The 18173-nt window shown below is 41.6% G+C and overlaps 3 protein-coding genes across 3 annotated transcripts; 2 read left to right on the top strand and 1 right to left on the bottom strand.

Annotated features, from left to right (window-relative positions):
- Positions 1 to 155: 155 nt before the first annotated feature.
- On the bottom strand, positions 156 to 2476 carry LOC108888988 (protein YIPF6-like). The gene is given in 4 exon segments (XM_018685249.2): positions 156 to 572; positions 575 to 665; positions 667 to 849; positions 1843 to 2476. Coding segments are annotated over 4 exon segments (684 nt in total). The 5' UTR covers positions 2182 to 2476; the 3' UTR covers positions 156 to 501.
- A 220-nt stretch (positions 2477 to 2696) lies between these two features.
- LOC108888987 (snRNA-activating protein complex subunit 1) lies at positions 2697 to 6546 on the top strand. Its single transcript, XM_018685248.2, has 10 exons — positions 2697 to 3019; positions 3522 to 3678; positions 3781 to 3921; positions 4232 to 4336; positions 4429 to 4584; positions 4728 to 4781; positions 5269 to 5331; positions 5493 to 5631; positions 5925 to 5996; positions 6224 to 6546. Exons 1-10 carry the CDS (start codon positions 2889 to 2891, stop codon positions 6256 to 6258), a joined length of 1053 nt encoding a protein of 350 aa, XP_018540764.1. The 5' UTR covers positions 2697 to 2888; the 3' UTR covers positions 6259 to 6546.
- Positions 6547 to 16005: 9459 nt separating this feature from the next.
- Positions 16006 to 17933, top strand: LOC108888986 (E3 ubiquitin-protein ligase TRIM39-like; the record flags this gene model as incomplete). The annotated part of the gene is made up of 1 exon (XM_018685247.2): positions 16006 to 17933. A coding segment is annotated over one exon (1383 nt), but the record flags the coding sequence as incomplete, so codon positions are not given.
- Positions 17934 to 18173: the final 240 nt, after the last annotated feature.

Genomic DNA, 18173 nt, shown 5'->3' with positions numbered 1-18173 from the left:
AAGCTGCACAAAAGCATCGGCCAAGTGTCTAAAGATGCAGAATATGTTGCGTAAATTTAAGCTGTCAGTACGTTCCTGCACCAATCTCTTAGACCATACGAGGTTTCAAACGCCCAGAGTGACCAGAAAGAAAAGAAAAACAATCACAGCCCTGGTAGTTTAAACATTCATAGAGCATTTCTGCATACAAGCCTATGGACTTTAATTTACACAACTGGAAAAATCGGAACTCATTCATCAGCTTGTTCAAGCTCCATCTGCAGCACGGCGCCGACCCAACTTCTCTGAATCTGAGTACGAGCCACTGCCGCTCCTAAAGGAGTTTTGGTGTCCCATGAGTCTAAATGCTGTTTCAGAAGCTCAGAAACACTCACAGTCGCCTCAGTAGTCGTTCCTCCTCATTCAAAGGCAGATCCTGGTGTTTGTTTGAGTTCTTTCACTCTATAAAAACCATCCTCATCTTTGTCAGTTAAACTTGAATCCAGTCCTTGTGTTTCTCCTCTACTGCGAGGGCGAGAACGTCAGGATCATCCACCCGATCACAAAGTAGAAGAGGAACACCGGGTACACACCAGCGCCTTGCGGTTGGGAGGCTGGCTGTCGGCGAGGAAGGCCGTGGAGGCGAAGGTGGACCAGCCGAAGGACACCGTCACCACTACCAGCCGCCACGGCGAAGCTGACGTTCCCCGAGCCGCTGATCAAGACAATCCGGCACACGGCCATGGCCACCGTCAGAGGCATGATGCAGTATCCCAGCACACACAGGCTCTGGAAGAAGGAGATGGTGCCACCCAGCAGCTTGGAGTTGAGGGTGATGATGATGGAGCCGAACCAGACGATGACAAAGACCTGGGCAGAGGAAGATATTTGAAATGTTAGCCTCATGGAGTCAGCAAGATTTATCACTTTAAGAAACCTTATAGAGAAAACTCATTACTGCTGCTTGGTTTGTGATCTCATTCTTCAGGCATTACCCAAAGCTCATGACTATAGGTGACAGTTGGACTATAGAATGGTAAACTGAGAGCTTTGCCTTCCAGCTCAGCTCATGGTCTGGTACAACCCCCATGTTACTGCTTATGCTGCACCACTCCAACTGTCCTTCTCAAGCTCCATTTTTAGCCTTACTTGTGATATCTAATGGTTAATTCTAGGACAATGGCGACAATAAGAATCAATGCTGTATTGAGCAGGAACAGTGTACCAGGCCACCGTGAACAGCTTCTGCAGTGTAATCCAATGGGCAATTGTCTGACAAAATTATGATAGGATTCCTACAGAGACAGAGCTTTTTATTACAGAGGAAGATCCTTTTTGTTTAACCAGAAACGTCTCTATATATCACTACCAGACTCCATTGACAAAAAGAGGGATTTTACAGGGGAGGTGTTTGAATACTGCTGCCTTGATCTGTTAGTTTGTTTGTAATATTATGATATTTTTACTTATGTAAAGGTTCTGAACACTTCTTTCATCACTGAAAGTCACACAACACCACTAATAAACAACCAGTCATATTCCAGCAGCTCCCATGTTCTGTGAGGTTAAATTACTGTTTTTGTCAATGGAGTCTGGTAGCATAGAGATGACTCTGTTTAGAAAGGATATTGATCCTGTCTGTTCAAACAGTATGTGAACATTTAATTGAAAACCACTTGTTGCCACTGGTGCAGCTGTGTGCAAGGGTTTGAGCACCCCTCATGTTTGAAGTGATAGAAGGAAATACAACATTAATAAAGAGCCTTTCTTCACGTTACTCAAACTGTATGTTTAGTTGATATGTTTTAGTTCACACCCTTAATAAAAGTACCAGAGAAGATACATAGGGACTAAATGGAGCACCTCAGCGAACTGTGGTCCTCCCTGGTCGTCGCTGTCGGCCGCGCCGCCCTGCAGCAGCAGAGCCAGCGTCACGCAGAGCAGCAGCGGGCCCCACAGGTCCCAGTCCCGCAGCAGAGCCGAGCTCCGCTTCGGGTACAGGACGTGGATGAACTTGTTCCCCACCGCCCGCAGGTCCCGCAGGATGGTCTCCTTCACCGGCTCGTCCAGAGTGGAGAACTCGTCGTCTCTCCTGGAGGAGCCGACGGGCACGGAGATGTCCCCCTCCACCGGGATGTCCTCCGAGATGGAGACGTCGGACAGTCCGGCGAACGGCCTGCTGGCCTCCTCTGCTGCCGCCATCTTACTGTACTGAGAGGCTGCTAACACGGAGCGTCACTTATTCTGGGCGTCTAGACGACACCGACAGAGCCACTTTAACTTCTGACAATACAAGACGAAGACTGAAACGACAGACGCTTCTCTAAACCAGCTGATTCAGGTCCGGTTGGTCCACTTAGTTTCCAGCTCCACGTCAGCCGAGGATTGTTTACTTCCGCAGGACGTGACTCACGTATATCCGTCCGGTGCGTTCATGTACACCTGCTGAACTCGACAATCTCGTCATAGGCTTGAAACGGCTTTTTCTTTCGGTGCTGTATTTTCTCTAAAACTATTAGAGAAAATGCACAAATTCATACGTAAATTACAGAACAAGAAACGGAATAACATCCATCTATCTATCTATCTATCTATCTATCTATCTATCTATCTATCTATCTATCTATCTATCTATCTATCTATCTATCTATCTATCTGTCTGTCGTTGTTTGTCGATCAGATGAGAAGTACAAAAACGATGGTCAGTGAAGGTGTCATCAGCGCTGTTGGTGACGCGCTAATCCCTCGACCTCCGTAGTCGAATCGTGTGTTTACATTCGCGGAACCCTACGTTCAACAACAAAAACCTTTTCCTCGTCGAAATGATGAAAAAGTGTAGCCGTAGGTGGTGAATTTAAAATCCCCGAGGTTTTATTTTAACGTGTGTGTGAGTGAGAAGCGGCAGAGAGATGGACTACTGCAGGAAACAGGTCAAATCAGACTGTGAGGAGCTGCTGAGCCGCTTCCAGCAAACAGAGTCCGTCCGCTTCGAGGTTTTCTCCAAAATCTGGAGGGAAATGAACTTCTCACATATTTTCTAGTAGGTTTACTTTCAACATTTTCACAATATTTTCAAATAAAATGTCCCTCAGTTAAAAAGATAATAAGTTAGTATCTCAAATTTTGTTTATGTTGTTGTTTTGTAAATGTATAACCACTCTCCTGTTTCCACCTCTCATTTTTTATGGTTAAGTTTGATTTTCTTCTCATATTTGTGGTTCATTCCTCTTTAATTACAAGATGATAGGTCACATTTGTTTGAATGTCCTTCATAATTCTGACAAATGTATTCCTCTCTGAGACAAACATAATTATGAGATAGTGAATGACAAACAGATTTCCTACTCATCATTTATTTCCAATACATGATGGAAATACTTTAAAATATATATTTCATATATTTTTATTGTTCTTGACTTTCTATGAACAGCACTTCTTTCTGTCTGTATTTGTTGACCATGCACTTCAACAACTCTTTGTATGTGGAAACTTCCATTAACAGTATTTACCTGAACATGTCTCTGGTTTTTCTCATGTTGCAGCGGCACTCTGAAGCGTGAGAAGCGAGCATTCAGCCGTCTGGTTCTGGACATCGCCTACAGCTTCTTCCTGCCGCCGTTCAGCTTCCAGATCAGAGTGGGAGGACTTTATCTGCTGTACGGCCTGTATCAGTGTCAGACCGCCTCGCCCCCAGAGCAGGTCAGGATATAGCACATGTACATGGTCTTTAAAGGGTTGATCTTACATTGAATGAAGCCCTGCTTGAATGGAGTGGATAAAATAAAGTTCTTGTGGCTGCAGATCCGTCTGGCGCTGAAGGACTGGGACGATGTGAAGAAGTTTGAGAAAGACGCTGTGGACGCTCAGCACTACGACACCGTCTACATCTTCAGAAAGCTGATGTCCCTCAAAGCGTTCCACTTTACTGCCATGCCCACTCTGGTGAGCTGCCTGCCTTACGTCCACACACATGTTCAGATTTTACATTAATTTAAAACCCTAAATATCGTTTAATGTAGAAAATATTGTTTGTAGTCTTTAACCCAGAGTCTGGACTGGGATCCTCCAGTGGCTCTGTCAGAGTTTGGATCCCTGCATGTCTCCTCTGAGTGAAATCAAAGATATCAATATTTATATTATATTTATTTTGGTGGTATATTTTGACAAACCTCTATGATGTGGTGATTTATTTTCTCCCCTTCTTCTGCTGCTCTGTCCCCCGTCTCTCCCTCCTCCTCTCCCTCTCCTCCAGCTTGCCTACCAGAAGAAGAGGAAAGTGGAGAGGTCGGCGTTGTGTGAGGATTTTTTGGAGCGAGCGTCTCGTCCACAGGAGTTGATCAACATCGAGCTGCTGGAGGTAAATGCAAAGAGAAGAGGGGGATTGATTCCAACTTAAACTGAGACAAACCAGCAAACTAAAAAGTTTTAGTGGGATTTCTCTTTTTGCAGGAATTGTCCAACATTCACGGGCTCTACGAGAAGATGAAGACTTCTGTCTCCTCCATTTCAGAACAGGCAAATTCATCTGTCAATCTGATCCATAAAGACCTCATGCCTCGGCTGCGCAGCACTGTGGTGCATTTCTACAACTGGCAGCAGAGGAAGGTGAGACCTCACTACAGGTTTTTGTAAAAATGAAACTGCATGTGTCTTTCATCTAGTCAAAAAACTGCAATGATAGAAAGGACGTTTTTTTCCTCTATGCATTATTTGCACTGTTGAAGTGATGAGGCGTTTTGTCTCGTCAGGATGGTGCAGAAGAAGATGAAGACAGCGGTGAAGGAACATCATCTCAGCAGGAGGTGAGTTACACCACATTAAACTTTGTTGACATTTGAGCTCATCACTTTAAATTAAATTAATGAAAGCATCACTGGTGCAGCTTGTGTCTCCTGCAGGATATTAAACACTAAGTGAATGTATCTTTCCCCTGAGGGTTTTTCTGCAGCAGTGCATTATATTCATCAGTGGAAGAAGAGCTTAAAATGATCTTAGAATGTTTATAGACAGGGTTATTCATGTTCCCATTGTCATGTGTTTCTTAATTTACCACAAATAGAAGTAGATAATATAAACTTTTCAAGCCAGACTGTCAGACTCATCTGAAAAATCAAATATTATTTGACAAACTGCACCAGTTTATTTGAAATTTAAACATAGAGACCAGGGAAACTCTTGAATAACATGAGATCCTTCTGCTTTTCTTGAAATGTCTTTTAAAGTTGAAATAATAACCTTGCCCACACAGTGGTGCTGTTGACTGACTGACTGCCTGTTTTGTGTCCTCAGTGCTCCATAAGAGCCGAGCGCCTCGCCTCCATCAAATCCAAGGCATACGGACAGGCAGCAGAGGTTTGTTCTTCATGTTACACATTTTGTATTGATTTTATTTTTATTAACATTTCCTTTAAATATGTAACAAGTGAGTACGTGTGTTATGTTCAACATATTCCTTATAAATCATATGGATGTAAAACATTAGAAAGTTCGTGTGACTCTGTTTGTGTTCTCAGGCCTCCAAGTCACGTCGTCATCGTCAGGTGGAGGTGGATTTCACCAGTAGCGAGGCTGGACCCTCCAACACACCGGGCCCCTCCAGGATTACTAAACCATCACTCAAAGCCAGAACCAATGAGAATGTACATATCTCAGGTAAATACCTCCTATATGCTGTCACATGGGATGGAAGGTGATGGGTTTGGGTGGTATCTCAGTATTTCTACAAACACAATCAAGAGTTTTGCTTTTTATTTTTTCACATCTGGCTCTTGCGCTCTCTGTTCTTCCTCAGACCCACACAAAACCCAACGGGAATGATCTTTATTTCAGTCTTTTAGTAAAATAAACAAACATTACCAAGCAGACTGAAGAAAAGTGGGCTCCTTCTTTTTACTTGAACGTTGTGTTAAATCAGCATTCACCGACTGAAACTCTCTTCTCCTCAGGTGACGTGTGGCAAGAAGCCACGACGACCACTCAGATCAATCGTCTCACCAGTCTGGACTCTGTTCCTGAAGGTACAGCCAGCAGTCACACATCTGAAATGTTCCATACTCTCATACACTGGACATTGTTTGCTGCTCTCTCTCTTTTCTGTATGTTAACATGCAACATGAGCATGAAGCTTAAAGCATAGTTATTAGTTTTAGTTTTAGAGAGGTGATGAACTGATCTTATTTTTCTCTTTGGTAATGTTGCTTTTTCCATTCATGATGTTTTCTTTTTCCTTTTTTCTTCCATTCAGAGAAACCAAGAAAGTCCAAAAAATTCAAGTGGTGACGACAACAACAACAACAACAACAACAACGCATGAATCAACCTTCATCCTGACTGGAGCTGCTGATCAGGGCTTTTTAAAGATTGTTTTAAGGATGATGTCTCAGTAAAAATGCTCTTATATGTTTTATCATGGTAATTTAAACCTTCAAAGTTATTGCCACTTACTGGAAAGCTACATCATAAAAATGTGAATGTTTTTATATTTTAAAATGTTTTAATTTATTTTTTAAATGAGTGGAACCTCATAATGGCCTCATCATGGTATTTGCTTCTAATGTTAAAATATTTTATAAAATATAAGCATTTTATGTAAAAACTTTTGTACAGTTGTTATTTTCATCTGTCTCTTTCTTGATTCAGACCCAGTAATTATAGATAATTCCTGGAGAGGCTGTGTGCACTGAATGGCCAAAAATATGTGGACACCCTTATCTTACTGTCTGCTACATACTTAGACGGTGAAGAACAGTCTTCAGACTAAAACCAGACTGAGCTGGTTTGAGTTGAACTGAACAAAGCGTCTGTTACAGTGACAATATTCTGCCCTTACTGCAGAGAGGGCGCCATGAGTGTGTTCGGCTGTTGGATGTTTTGTTTCTTCTGTGTTTAAGTTTCAGAAATACGGAGACATTGAATCGTGTAAATCTAAATGACTGCTAGAAAGGTTTTAGGTGTTCTAGGACTTTTGCGTTGGTACGTTCGGTATCCCTGCACTTCCGCTAAGTAGCCAAGATGGCGGCCGTTGACGGTTAGAACTGTCCGTTGACGATTAAAAGTGTCCATCGTTCCAAACGTTGTTGTTTAACCGTCCTGAGTGCAACGGTACTTAATGTTTCCTTACCTTATCAGTCTTACATGCTCAAAATATCAACTGTGAATATGGGAGTACGCGAGTTGAGACGCAGCGCCGGACTCAAAGGAAAGTTTGGTGGCCAGAGGTCAAATGTTAATTTCACCGTGACTTCACAAGACAAGTTTTTGGATTCAGATGCTAACGAACTGCAAATGGACACGCAGGCGGAGGAGAACACCAAAACGGTAATTTAATTTCCCCCCTATAAAGAGAATACACGTTTCACGAATCTAACACTGGTTAAAACGGTTAGCAAGTCTATTTTCTGTCAGTCACAAACGAGCTAGCCTAGCTTGCTAGCTTAACTTTAACCGCCACCTGTTTTTACTTGTCATTGTTGGGTTTAGCTAACGTTTCTACTGCCATGTTAATTTTAATCAACATTGATATATTTCAATCGTCGGAAACAACTCGAGGGGAAAGTAAATACTTTTGGCTTAATTAGCCATTGAAACTTCCGTTTGTTTGGCATATTTTTAAAAAAAATGAATTTGTTTAAAAAATGTCAACAAGTAGTAAATAATTTACATTTTGTTTAAAATTTGATTAAATATATCGTTTTAATTACTGCTTATTTGACTTTGTAGGACAGTACCGATGGATGCATAGTTCAAAGACCCAGGGCTGTGTGCGTTCAAGGCAAATATTTGCCTGTTCCTTTCGAAAGTCGAGCAATTTGAGCAGCTGTTTTCAAGATTTTAGGGCATAAATCACTAGTTCGACGGGGAAAAAAAATAAGAAATTGAACGTTTAAATCACCAAATTTAGAAAACGAGATGTGCATGAAACCAATTGAGTGTGGATATTTCCTACAGTTCGCGAAGGCGTCGTCGTTCTCCGCTGTGTGGCTGCAGATTTGCGGGTCTGGAGGATGAGGAGCGGCGGGGATGCTGCTGCCTCTGCTCCGCCGATCGCACACTCGGTTCCGCAGCCTGTCTGAAGGGAAACAGTCGCAGCCATGGCCTCGGACAGTAAGTACGACCATCTCCTCATGGTGTGGCCGCCTCTGATGTTGATTTTTTTTTCTGAGGATGGATGCTGTTTTCAGGCTCTCCCTCCGGTTTCTTTTTGGGGGGGTTTGGCTGAATGGGAGCGACAGGATGAGTAGGCCAGTTTATCCTCTTTTCATCCAATACTGTTGTTTTTCTGCATTTAAGCCAGAATAAAGGCATTTAACAACCTTTTATTCGTCATCTAACAAAAAATTTATTATGATATTCCTTCAGTATTCCTGCAGGGGCTCTGTGGAGAGTTGATAGTTGCTTCATCATGGCCACTTCATGGAAGCCTATTTTTGTATCTCCTGCACCAAATTATAAGAGAGAATGTACCAGTTTCTCATCATTTGTTAAGGGTTTATTAGCTGTAATTAATGGATTTAGTTTAGCATTATGGATCTGGTATAAACCATTGATTAGAACAACTTTTTGATGGTCATGATTGTGGAAAATCCTCCTTCAGTCTTTTTAGCTCTTTGATTCATAAGAGACTGTTTGCTCACTCAGCCTCTGGAAGAGAGCTGTAGGACATCAGGACCAAAATCCATTTATAAACTCACTATTAACAACACCAGACTTGATGGTTGATGATTGTACACTGTTTGTATTAATGATTTGTTAACATTTATAATCGCCAGTGACTGATTAACTTCAGCTTATGGCTCATTAGAAATTGAGACACCCAGGAGCCTGATGACGTATTAGAAAGTGAGAAATCCTAACTACTTATAACTGCATTGTGACTGAACAGAAACATACAGCCATCTTATTACCAAAACATTTTATTTGAATAGGATTAACTGATGAAACAAAAATCTTTATACAAAACAACAGAACTGAAACTCCCTTACGTCTTCACTCACAGTCTGATAAGGATATATAATGTTTCTGATTAAACAAAAATGATTTTACTTTTTAATAAAAAGGTCTGTCTCTGTAGAAATCCTGTCCACAATACTGTCAGACACTTAGAACAATCTGAGCCTGTCAGTGGCAAGAACAAGCACTGTAGTAGATGCACTTTGACGTGGACAAATACCCATTAGATTACACTGCAGCAGCTGATTGTGGTGTCTGGGTACACTGTTCTTGATTAATACTGGACCGATTCCAATATGAAAACTGTTCCTTGATTGACTGCTGATATTTTGAAGAATGATCCTTAAAAATGGCCGCCATTCATTTTCACCTCATAGACATTCAGTTAGTACATATTGAATTTACTCATCTAAATCATGAAATATTGCATTATTCGCTTGTGCTGATGTATTGATTACTCATAATGGCTTTGTTTGGAATCTGCACCACACCATTTCACAATAGTTCTGTACAGGCACTGAAAAAATAGCAATGTTCCAGAGTGATTTACTTGCAACTTGATCAACACGGTTGCTGTTGCCAAATGCCTGTGTGTGTGTGTGTGTGCACTGTAAACATTTCTCTTGTCAACGTGTGAGCTCAAAAGCAAATAGACAACGCAGGTAGGATTAAGATGAGGTTTACTTCACCAGAAGGCAGAGTAACGTCCAACAACAGGTAGACAATCAGCAAAGACAAAAAAGTGTAAGAGGCAGACGCAGGCAGGTAGGTCATGTTACAGCAGGAAGGCTCATTGCTTATCTGAGAGAGAGAGCAGGTGTATCGGCTGAGGCACTAATTGTGTAATGAGGGGCAGGTGTGCGGGCAGGTGGAGGATGGGAGTAATGCCAGGGTCTTTATCAACTCCTGAGATAAATATCTGGCTTTTCAGTTGCTAGGTGCTCCACGTTCATCACCAGCTGGTCTCTGCCTGTGTCTGTCTGCTGTTTGCTGCTGACCAGGTAGTGTACAGTGGGTTTATCAGAGCATTTCGCTGCTGCTGGAAAATGTACAACTGAACAAAAATGTGCTAAAAAAAACAAAACTAGAAGCTTAAACAGTCTGAGAGGCAAAATCTGTGTATTTTATACAAGAATTGATGAGTTAATTACAAATGTTTCAGGATTTATTATATAACTTAACCTCAATCAGCTGTCCTCAGACATCGGATGATTAAGATGAAACACCACTAGTCATAGTCATAATTGTAAGAGGAAATTTTAGTCAGGGAATTACCAAAATCTGCATATATCATCTTCATCCATTAATACACAAAAAATATCTTATTCTGGACTCAAACTGTTTGATGGACAAACTCGTTGACTCACTCACAAGCTTTGTGTTCTTAAGCAGGCTATCTGCAGGTCTTGAAAAGTCTTAAAAAGCACTCAATTCAGTTCCCTCAAAAAAAAATCTATGTCATATTTGTTACTGGGAGACAGTTGTTAGGAAGCTCTTTGACTTTTTAGCAAAAGCTTAAATTGATAAATGAATTATTTATTTCATTTATTAATTGTTGAATCTATCCATCCATCTGAGTCCAGCTATAGACAGATTATGAGACAATGGTCCTCTCAGCATAGACAAGTAACCACTCTCAAACACGTGAGAACTCATTGGTGGATGTAAATACTGGGTTGCCCTACAGTAGTTTATACCACATGTGGACATAACCTTTTAACCTGCTTCAGTCTCTGGGTGTGACAAGATGTAAAACAGCCTCAAAGAGCTCCTCAGCGTGCTCCATTAAACAGTAGGAAGCAGTGTGTTGTTGTTTCTGGTTATTGTGGCCTAGTGACAGACTGGTCCGATGTCTAATTCATAGCTCTCCTCTCCCCGCTGTGGGCTCAGACTGCTGGCTGACAGGCTGAGAAAGGACTTGAGTAATATTTAATGCTGCTGTGTGTGTGTGTGTGTGTGTGTGTGTGTGTGTGTGTGTGTGTGTGTGTGTATAATTAGCTGTATCAGGAAATTGAAACCGCCTTGAAATCCATGTTTGTTCCTGTTTATTTGAGCTCTGGGGCCTATTGATGGAGCTGTGCTGCCTTCCACACTGCCTGACGGGAAACCAGACTCATCTCCGTCAGTTAGTCATTTCAGTTTGCTCTACAGGGAGATTGGAGTCACGCAGTGATCTCTCAGAAGTTCAGTATAGTTGGGTTAAGCTTATGGTGAGTGAGGATAAAACTGTCCACTCGGGGGAAATAGAACGCCTGATGTATCATCGCTCTATAATTTTTTTTATATTATTTATTTATCAAACAGTGGCCCAGTGACACATCCAGCTGACTCAGTTGGAGTCACCTGATGAATTTAAGTGCAATGCTCCCTCTCTTTTAGCTCTGTTGTAGGTCTCCACCAACTCCTGAGGGAAATATTTGGCTCTTTAGCTGCTGAATACTCCACTATGACCTCCAGTTAGTCTCTAACTGTGTGTCTGCTGCTCTACAGAAAATATTCATATATACTGCAGCTCTATGGAGCCTTTTTGCCTCTCGTAGGTCATAGCTTTGGTTTTCCAGCACATGTACTATATGGGTAAACCTCCAATAACTGATTTGCACAAGACATTGTGTCTTTTTAGCTGAAATGGTAACCTTGATAGATGAACAGACACTTATTTTTACATCCAGCAGGTAGGGAGCAAAATGATCTCTCATTTGAGTCATCATTTGAACCCACGTGATGAATGTAAGTCCGATATTCACTCTCTTTTAACTCTGTTTTTTGTCAAAAACACCTGGCTCTTGAGTTGCTGAATGCTCCACTATGTACACAAGTAAGTCTCTAGGTCTGTCTAGCTGCTGTTTGCTGCTAGTGTGCTTTGAGTTAAGATTATTTTGTTGCTGCTGTTTCCAAAGCCAACAATGAGTCCAGCTCAAATTTATCCAAGTCGAACACTTCAACTTTTTTTGAGCTACAAATGATCAAAACTACACTTCCTGTCCTCAGGCTCTTGTTCCTGTAAATATCCCCAGGGTTTGGGAAATTGCATTTTAACAGTTCAGGCCTTTATTCTCCTACACTTAAGTGCATGACGGGTCACTTTCACCACCTTCCTCCATGTTGTTGTGTCTTGGTGGTGTTCAGGAAGGAACGTCCGCCTCGCCCAGTGGGAGGCAGGAAAGCCCTGCTGATTGACGGCTCACACGGTCAGGACGCAGAATAGCTCAGACTGAGTAATCAGGTTTCACTGGAAGGACGACAAGAACAGAGGGATGGAGAGAGTTTAGAAGAACTGTCAAGTTTGTTCTCTGCCTGAGTGGGAATTTGAGTAGAAGTCAGTAAAAGAGAAGGGAGTGAGGAAGAGGAGAGGAGGAAAGAGTAGAGAAGAAGGAGGTGAAGACATGGCCAGCAAAGGAGGAACCAATGAAACTCAGCATGGATCAACAGAAAATGTGTCAAAAGGCGATCGATGTGAGCTTTTTTTTTATTCTCTTTTCCTGAAAACTAGAAAACACTTGATGTTAATGGTATGGATGGGTGGTGATACTGAGACTCTAAAGCCTGTGTTACCTTGTGAGTTGTGCTTTTTAAACATGTTGCGTTGGAGCTGGGTGGAAAGTTTTGCATCTCAACTATATGCTCTGCTTATACTTTACTGTATTTGTTGTTGGTGAGATGAGAAGAGAGCGAGATATCTGAGAATAATGGCAATGCACTCAAGAAAGAGATAATTATGGGGGCAAGACACCTAAACTGAAAGACACCAAACAACTACAGGTGACTTGTTGGTTGTGGTTGTTTGGCATCTCTTTGTAGCTTTGTGGTGTTGCTTGTGGTCAGTTTGCATGTCTTTATGGTCATTTTGTTTCACAGTAATGTACTGCCAGAGCTACTTTGAAACAGGCGTGGGATTTGTTTCAGAGACGACAATGCTGGAATTAGTTTTTCATAGGTGTAGGATCTATATTGGATTGTACTGGTTCCAAATTCCTCACCTGCCCTGTTTTTGGAGTCTGGAGTCTTGTATGTCTTTTGCTCTTATGTTGCGCAGCTGTAATGCAGCCTTTCACCATTAGGTGGCACCTCACCATCAGTATTGTAAATATGGGTATATACTCTGCTCCCTCAGTCTCTGATCAATATTTCTAAATTACTGGATAGATGGTGGTGTGGTTGTTATGACTTATGAATTTAATAGTCCTCCTCCCACCCACTTAATTGTCCCCTCATGTGACAGTCATCATTTGTGAACCAAAGCCTGAAAGTTGATGCAGTGTGATGTTGAGTTCACTTTATGTCAGCTTTAACTTCAGTACCAGCCTGTCATAGGGTAAAAAACTGATGTTGTAATTAGTCCTCAAATTGGAGGGAAAAAAAAAATGTAACTACGAGTGTGGCAGAAAAACCAGCAGGGAAGCAAAAGTTTCAGATGCTCCAGATAAAAAAAGAAGCTTGTCATTCAGAGGAAGGATTAAAGTCTAAAAAAGAAATCGGGTGTTGACAGTATTTGTGTAGCTGCTCTCGCTGCCAGGAGGGGGAGACAAAAGTTTCACATTGCAAGTTTAGCCAGGGTGTTAAACTACACACGGGACTCTGGATGCAAACCTGGTCCCCCACCTTCCCGAACTCTGCTGACATTAATAAATGTAGCATTTCATTAATTAATTTAAAAAAAAAAAATAAAACAAAAGACAGTGTTGCTTCTAAACTTCGTTCAGCCAGTGATTCCACCACTGCATAATTAGGAAAACGTTTTAGTCGTATCTGAAGATAATTTCTAGCAGGGTCATTTTTAGGGTTGCATGAATTAGCTTCTATCTGTGCAGTGTGTATGGATGTTTGAGTGTTTTGATGACTTGTTTGGACGTCTTCTCTAAGAAAAACCACTTCTGAGTTGTTGTTTTTCTCTTCTTATTCATCATCTCTCCATCTCAACCCTGAGATGCTCTCATCCTCCTGGCCAATCAGGACGAACAGACAGACAGCGCCATGGTAACATGAGACCTTCTTACATGTGGGTGGGAAAAGGCATACTCATTATACCTTAATGGAGCCTCTGGGCTGTTTCCAGGGAAACTATGATTTTCAGGTGTGTGTGTGTGTGTGTGTGTGCACGTTTGCCTTGAAGTCAGTGGGTTTGAGTCAGACTGAAAACACGATGTGCTGATGTTTCTGGGTTGATTTGACCTCCCATCCCAACAACAACAATAACAGCCTGGAGTCAGTGAATGTCACATGTCAGCTCTGGAGTCCTGGGTGGTTTTTAATGGAGATCAGCAGGTCTGATCAGTCTTTTCAGGGCCGACACAGTCACCAGGATCAACTAATTTAATACTATCATTGACTGTTTGTCCAGTTTGCTTCAAAGTCAAGTTGGACTCATTCAAAAATACAAATGTTTTTAGTTGTTGATTCTCAGGAGGTTGGAATTTTTGTTGGGAATTGGTTGAAAGATCTTGACAACTATTTGATGGATTCTCATAAAATTGTTCATACATTCATGTCTCCCTCGGGATGTATTGTAATAACTTTGTTGACTTTTTATCTTATGTTATCTTCTATTACATATATTCCTCTACTGAAATTAGGATGCTATTACCCTTCTGGTAATACCGCTTTGCGATAGTGAGTCACCGTACCGTTCAGTCTGCCATCTGTCCAACATTAGAGGATGAAGCAGTAATGTTGCCCCGAAGATGTTTTCTAACCTTTTGCCTTGTAAACGCAACAATGACTTACACCTGTGGTTAGTAATCAGCTCTTAATGCTAACGCTGGCTAAAACACAAATATAGCAAATGATAGAAAATGCCCATCATAATGTCTCTATACCCAAGATTATTTCTTCAGATTTCAAATTTGTAACAGTCAAAAAATAGTTATTATGAAAATAGTTGTTGATAAATTTTCTGGCAATTCAGTGATTGATGTATCAAATAATTTCTGAGACTGTTTTAGAAAACTACACTATTGGGGTTTTCTTATCCGACTACATTTTTCTTATCTTGGCTGTAATTGGTTGCAGATCCGTAACAATGCCTGTATTGTGACATTTGCACAGATGATATTTAAAAATGAGCAATTATAGCAGAAGCTGAAAACAAAAAGAAGTTTGTTTCTTGATGATCTGACCCTGTCTTAACGGGCGTGCGTCATTGTTTTGGAGAAGCTCTGTTTTTCACACCCACAGTACATTAGACCAGCCTTTTCAGATTTTTCTGTGGGAGTGAAAAACGCCTGGTTCAGTGAGGATAGAAGGCCAAAACAGAGAGGAAAAAAACAGGTTTCAAATATAGCATGCACATGGTCACACTCACATTCAGGCTTATTACTATGGAGGAATAATCCTCCCAGATCCACCAGGCTTTTGAGTTCATTTCACTAAGACTGAGAACACCATATTCAGCAGTGTTATAGTAATAATCTGTAGGAAAAGGGCCAGAACACACACACAGAGTCCTGAAAGTAATTACCCACGTTAATGAATGACCTTACAACGAACTGAGAGAGACAGCAGGCGCTCCTTTTTATTCACCGCTAAAAAAGAAGAAAGGAAAAACTACAAAGCAGCGTGTTCGTCCTCCTCAGGATCTCTCGTATCTCGCGTTAATGAGCGGTAACAGTGTGGCCTTCGCCGCCGCCGCCACTGCTGTGTCGTCGTCATCTTTTTCATCCTAATCTAACGCTCACATCAAAGTGCTCTCTTCTCTCTCCTCTGGAGCTCCTCACTTCAAAGCTGGGTTGGAAAAGTCAGCAGCTGCATAGTAATCAGGGGATAAGGATTTAGTATTCACACACACACACAAACAAGGTTTCACAACCCGTGTCTGTCACAGATTAGTGATTGTGAAATTTTTATCGCCGTTGGTTCGATCTCTCCATCTCATTAGCCTGATCTGATGCCTCTCATTGACTTCTGGGTCACATCGCCTGACTAATCCTTGTTTGTACATTAATTCATTATATTTTACATTCAGAACATTTGCAGAGTGTTTCATCAATACTCTCCATTTGTCCTATTTTTATCTCTAGCTGACTCCCTGCTGGTGCAATAAAACAATTCACCTTCCACAGAGATAGATTTATATAATCTAATCGACTCTGCTGTCCGGTCTGTCAGGAGGTCTTTAGAGATCCTGTTGTTCTGTCATGTAGCCACAGCTTCTGTAAAGACTGTCTGAAGAGATGGTGGAGAGAGAAACCAACACCAGACTGTCCAGTTTGTAAGAGAAGATCTTCAAAGGTAGATCCACCCTGTAACCTGGTGTTAAAGAAGCTGTGTGAGTCCTTCTTACAGGAGAGAGATCAGAGATCTTCAGAGGCTCTCTGCAGTCTGCACTCTGAGAAACTCAAACTCTTCTGTCTGGACCATCAGCAGCCAGTGTGTGTCGTCTGTCTACATTCAGTAACACACAAAAACCACAGCTTCAGTCCCATCGATGAAGCTGCACAACAACACAAGAAGGAACTTCAGGAAACTCTGGAGTCCTTAAAGGAGAAGTTAGAGAGTTTAGAAAAAGTTAAAGTGAAGTTTGATCAAACAGCAGATCACATTAAGGTCCAGGCCCGACACACAGAGAGGCAGATTAAGGAGCAGTTTAAGAAGCTTCACCAGTTTCTAGAAGAGGAAGAGGAGGCCAGGATGGCTGCACTGAGGGAGGAAGAGGAGCAGAAGAGTCAGATGATGAAGGAGAAGATGGAGGCTCTGAGCAGAGAGATAGCAGCTCTTTCACACACAGTCAGAGCCACAGAGGACGAGCTGAGAGCTGAAGACGTCTCATTCCTCAACAACTACAAGGCTGCAGTGGAAAGAGTCCAGCAGCGCCCCCTGCTGGAGGATCACCAGCTGCTCTCAGGAGCTCTGATAGACCAGGCCAAACACCTGGGCAACCTGACCTTCAACATCTGGAACAAGATGAAGGACATGGTCTCCTACAGTCCTGTGGTTCTGGACCCAAACACTGCTCATCCAGAACTGATCCTGTCTGAAGATCTGACCAGTGTGAGTGAAGGAGAGAAACAGCAGCTTCCTGACAATCCAGAGAGATTTGATTATTACCACATTGTCCTGGGCTCTGAGGGTTTTAACTCAGGGACTCACAGCTGGGATGTCGAGGTTGGAGACAATACAGTCTGGGAAGTGGGTGTGATAGCAGAGTCTGTCCAGAGGAAGGGAGTCATTCAGTCTGGATTATGGGGAATAAGGTTCTATGGAGGTAAATACTCAGCAGTGTCACCATCTGCTTCCGACACTGATCTCTCAGTTCAGAAGAAGTTCCAGAGGATCAGAGTGAATCTGGACTGGAACAGAGGAAAGTTGTCGTTCTCTGATCCTGATACTAACACACACATACACACCTTCACACACACTTTCACTGAGAAGATGTTTCCATACATTGACACATGGGATAAACTCCCAGTAAAGATGTTACCAGTGAAGGTCTCTGTAACAGTGGAACAGATCAGTCAGAGATAAAGAGGATGCTCAGATTCATAATGTTGTTTATTTCTTTAAGGGAAAAATCTGTGAATTTTAATATGTTAAACTGTACCTGTCCTTCTGCTGTTTCATTATTTATTGTCTTTAGTTCTCACTGTTTTTAACTCCATTTTGATGTAATTTAGCAATTTACTTTTTCTTTCTGTTTTTCTTTTTCATTTGTTTAAGATGGTTTTACTCATATTCTGATCTTCATATTCGATTTTCTAATTATTTTTCAATATTTTGACCCAGTTAGGAGTCATGAAAACCAGCAAATTGATGGTGATACGAATAAAAGAAACCATTTATCGGTAACTGAGTGTTTGATTAGCTAATTAACGCTGAGATTCAAAAAAATATTAATATGAAATTCTAGTTCTTACTTTAATGGCAGACAATTAAATGAATTTTGACCTGTTTACTATATACAGCAATGACCGAGCATTACTTACAAAGTCAGGGAGCACATCATTAGGTAACTACATTTAGTTATGTGGTTACAGGCTACAGTGGGAAAATCACCATTTAAGACTGTTGGTCTGTCGTTGGCAGCTCTATTCTGCTCTGTTATTATTAAACATATATAAAACAAACATTAGTTGTTTTCATAGTAAAATTTTGCTATGAGGTTACTGAGCGTGTTAGATGTCAATCTCTGCATTTTTAAAGAAGTGTGTCCATGTTTTGTGTGTGTGTGTGTGTGTGTGTGTGTGTGTGTGCGTGCGTGCGTGCGCAGCAGGTGTGAGGCTAGACTTTGACCCAGGGTTTCTTCCTGTCCA

The sequence above is a fragment of the Lates calcarifer genome, unplaced genomic scaffold (assembly GCF_001640805.2).
Source record: "Lates calcarifer isolate ASB-BC8 unplaced genomic scaffold, TLL_Latcal_v3 _unitig_1430_quiver_2266, whole genome shotgun sequence".
Lineage (NCBI taxonomy): Eukaryota > Metazoa > Chordata > Actinopteri > Centropomidae > Lates > Lates calcarifer.
This window is presented reverse-complemented; position numbering and strand designations above follow the sequence as displayed.